The sequence below is a fragment of the Myotis brandtii genome, unplaced genomic scaffold (genome assembly GCF_000412655.1).
Source record: "Myotis brandtii unplaced genomic scaffold, ASM41265v1 scaffold13, whole genome shotgun sequence".
NCBI classification, from domain to species: Eukaryota; Metazoa; Chordata; class Mammalia; order Chiroptera; family Vespertilionidae; genus Myotis; species Myotis brandtii.
Genome location: NW_005354595.1, coordinates 5616653 through 5618614, shown reverse-complemented (window position 1 = coordinate 5618614; position 1962 = coordinate 5616653). Strand labels below are relative to the sequence as shown.

The following is a 1962-nucleotide window of genomic DNA, read 5'->3' as shown; positions in this document are numbered from 1 at the left end:
GGGTTAAGCATTCAAATACATACAGGATTCTGTCAGGTAATATCAATTACTGAAATCAACTGAGAATAACATGTTAATTGGCAACTAATATTCATCTCCAGTGACAAATGTAAGAGAGAAAGGAGAGTATTCTTGTAGAATGGGGAACATGCTTCAAATCCAATGCATCAGCTGTAACTGAGCAGGATGATGGAAATGGGTTCTATGTTCTCAGTATTATCATTTATTCTACGATTTTTGTCCCAGAGTTATACTGTTGCATCCAAATACAGAACTACATACAGTAACTGAATATGTTTCTTAAAGGAGGCACGCTTACCTACAATGTTTTAACAAATTTCTGTTCTATCATCCAGAGAGTCTTTTGGAGAAACGGTATACATGATATGGAAAGAACCAATGACTCCATATTGACAGAATTTGTCCTGGTTGGACTTTCTGCCCACCCAAAGCTCCAGACAGTTTTCTTTGTGCTAGTTTCGTGGATGTACCTGATGATCCTGCTGGGAAATGGAGTTATCATCTCAGTAATCATCTATGATTCTCACTTGCACACCCCCATGTATTTCTTCCTCTGTAATCTTTCCTTCCTGGACATTTGCTACACAAGCTCCTCTGTCCCACTAATTCTTGACAGCTTTCTGACAGTAAGGAAACGTGTCTCATTCTCTGGGTGCATGGTGCAAATGTTTCTCTCCTTTGCCATGGCGACCACAGAGTGTATGCTTCTGGGCGTGATGGCACTTGATTGCTATGTGGCCATCTGCTACCCACTGAGGTACCCTGTCATCATGAGCAAAGGTGCCTACATGCTCATGGCAGCTGGGTCCTGGGTCTCTGGGCTCGTGGACTCAGTGGTGCAGACATCTCTCGCAATGCAATTACCATTCTGTGCTAACAATGTCATTAACCATTTTGTCTGTGAAATTCTGGCTATCCTGAAACTGGCCTGTGCTGATATTTCAATCAATGTGATCAGCATGGCAGGGTCAAATTTGATTTTTCTGGTTATTTCATTGCTAGTAATTTCCATTTCTTACATTTTTATTGTTGCTGCTATTCTGAGGATCCCTTCCACTGAAGGAAAACGTAAGGCCTTCTCCACCTGTTCAGCCCACCTGACAGTGGTGATTATATTCTATGGAACCATTTTCTTCATGTATGCAAAGCCCAAGTCTAAAGAGTCTGTTGGTACAGATAATCAAGACATCACTGAGGCCCTGATCTCCCTCTTCTATGGAGTGATGACTCCCATGCTCAATCCTCTCATCTACAGTCTTCGGAACAAAGAGTAAAGGCTGCTGTGAAGCACATGCTGGGAAGGAAAAACGTCTCTGATGGACTATAGATGAATACTGATTAACACTATGTGACTCGCCATTCAAAGCTGTGGCAGACACAAAATGCAAATAGAGAAAATTACCATGTGAAAACGAATTTACTATCTCATTCAAAACCATACTACGAAAATATTTGGGGCCCTGGCTGGGTAGTTCAGTTGGTTAGAGCATTGTCCAAATACACCAAGATTGTGGGTTTGATCTTCGGTGAAGGCACATAATAATCAATGAATGAACAAATAAGTAAAACAACAAAGTTTCTCTCTCTCTCATACAATTTTTAAAAAGCAGATCATTAAAAAATAATAAAATATTTTGATTTGGTTGCTGTGATTACTATCAGTATTTGTTCTAACTGCAGAAATAACACATACTTGTGGTTATAAAAAATACTATTATAGACAGACTATAAACTGCTTGTGATTATGGATGCCTTTGTTCTTTGCTTGTATTTTTTAGTTTCCTATATATGCACATGCTAACTTTAAAAAAAAATGAATGTTACTTTAAAAAAATACTATTATGGGAATGCAAAATGGTGAAAATCTCTTAGGAAGCCCCAGCAAAACATAATTATTCTTAAACCTTCAGAAAACAATAAAGGCAAAAAGCGTTCTAAAAA

The 1962-nt window shown here is 38.6% G+C and overlaps 1 protein-coding gene across 1 annotated transcript; it reads left to right on the top strand.

Annotated features, from left to right (window-relative positions):
• The first annotated feature begins 386 nt into the window (after window positions 1–386).
• Window positions 387–1342, top strand: LOC102256855 (olfactory receptor 13C8). The gene has a single exon (XM_014534444.1). It carries the CDS (start codon window positions 387–389, stop codon window positions 1293–1295), a length of 909 nt encoding a protein of 302 aa, XP_014389930.1. The 3' UTR covers window positions 1296–1342.
• Window positions 1343–1962: the final 620 nt, after the last annotated feature.

What these genes read in the sequence shown, in the direction of transcription:
- LOC102256855 (XM_014534444.1), top strand. Translation starts at nt 387, where the DNA reads ATGGAAAGAACCAATGACTCCATATTGACAGAATTTGTCCTGGTTGGA.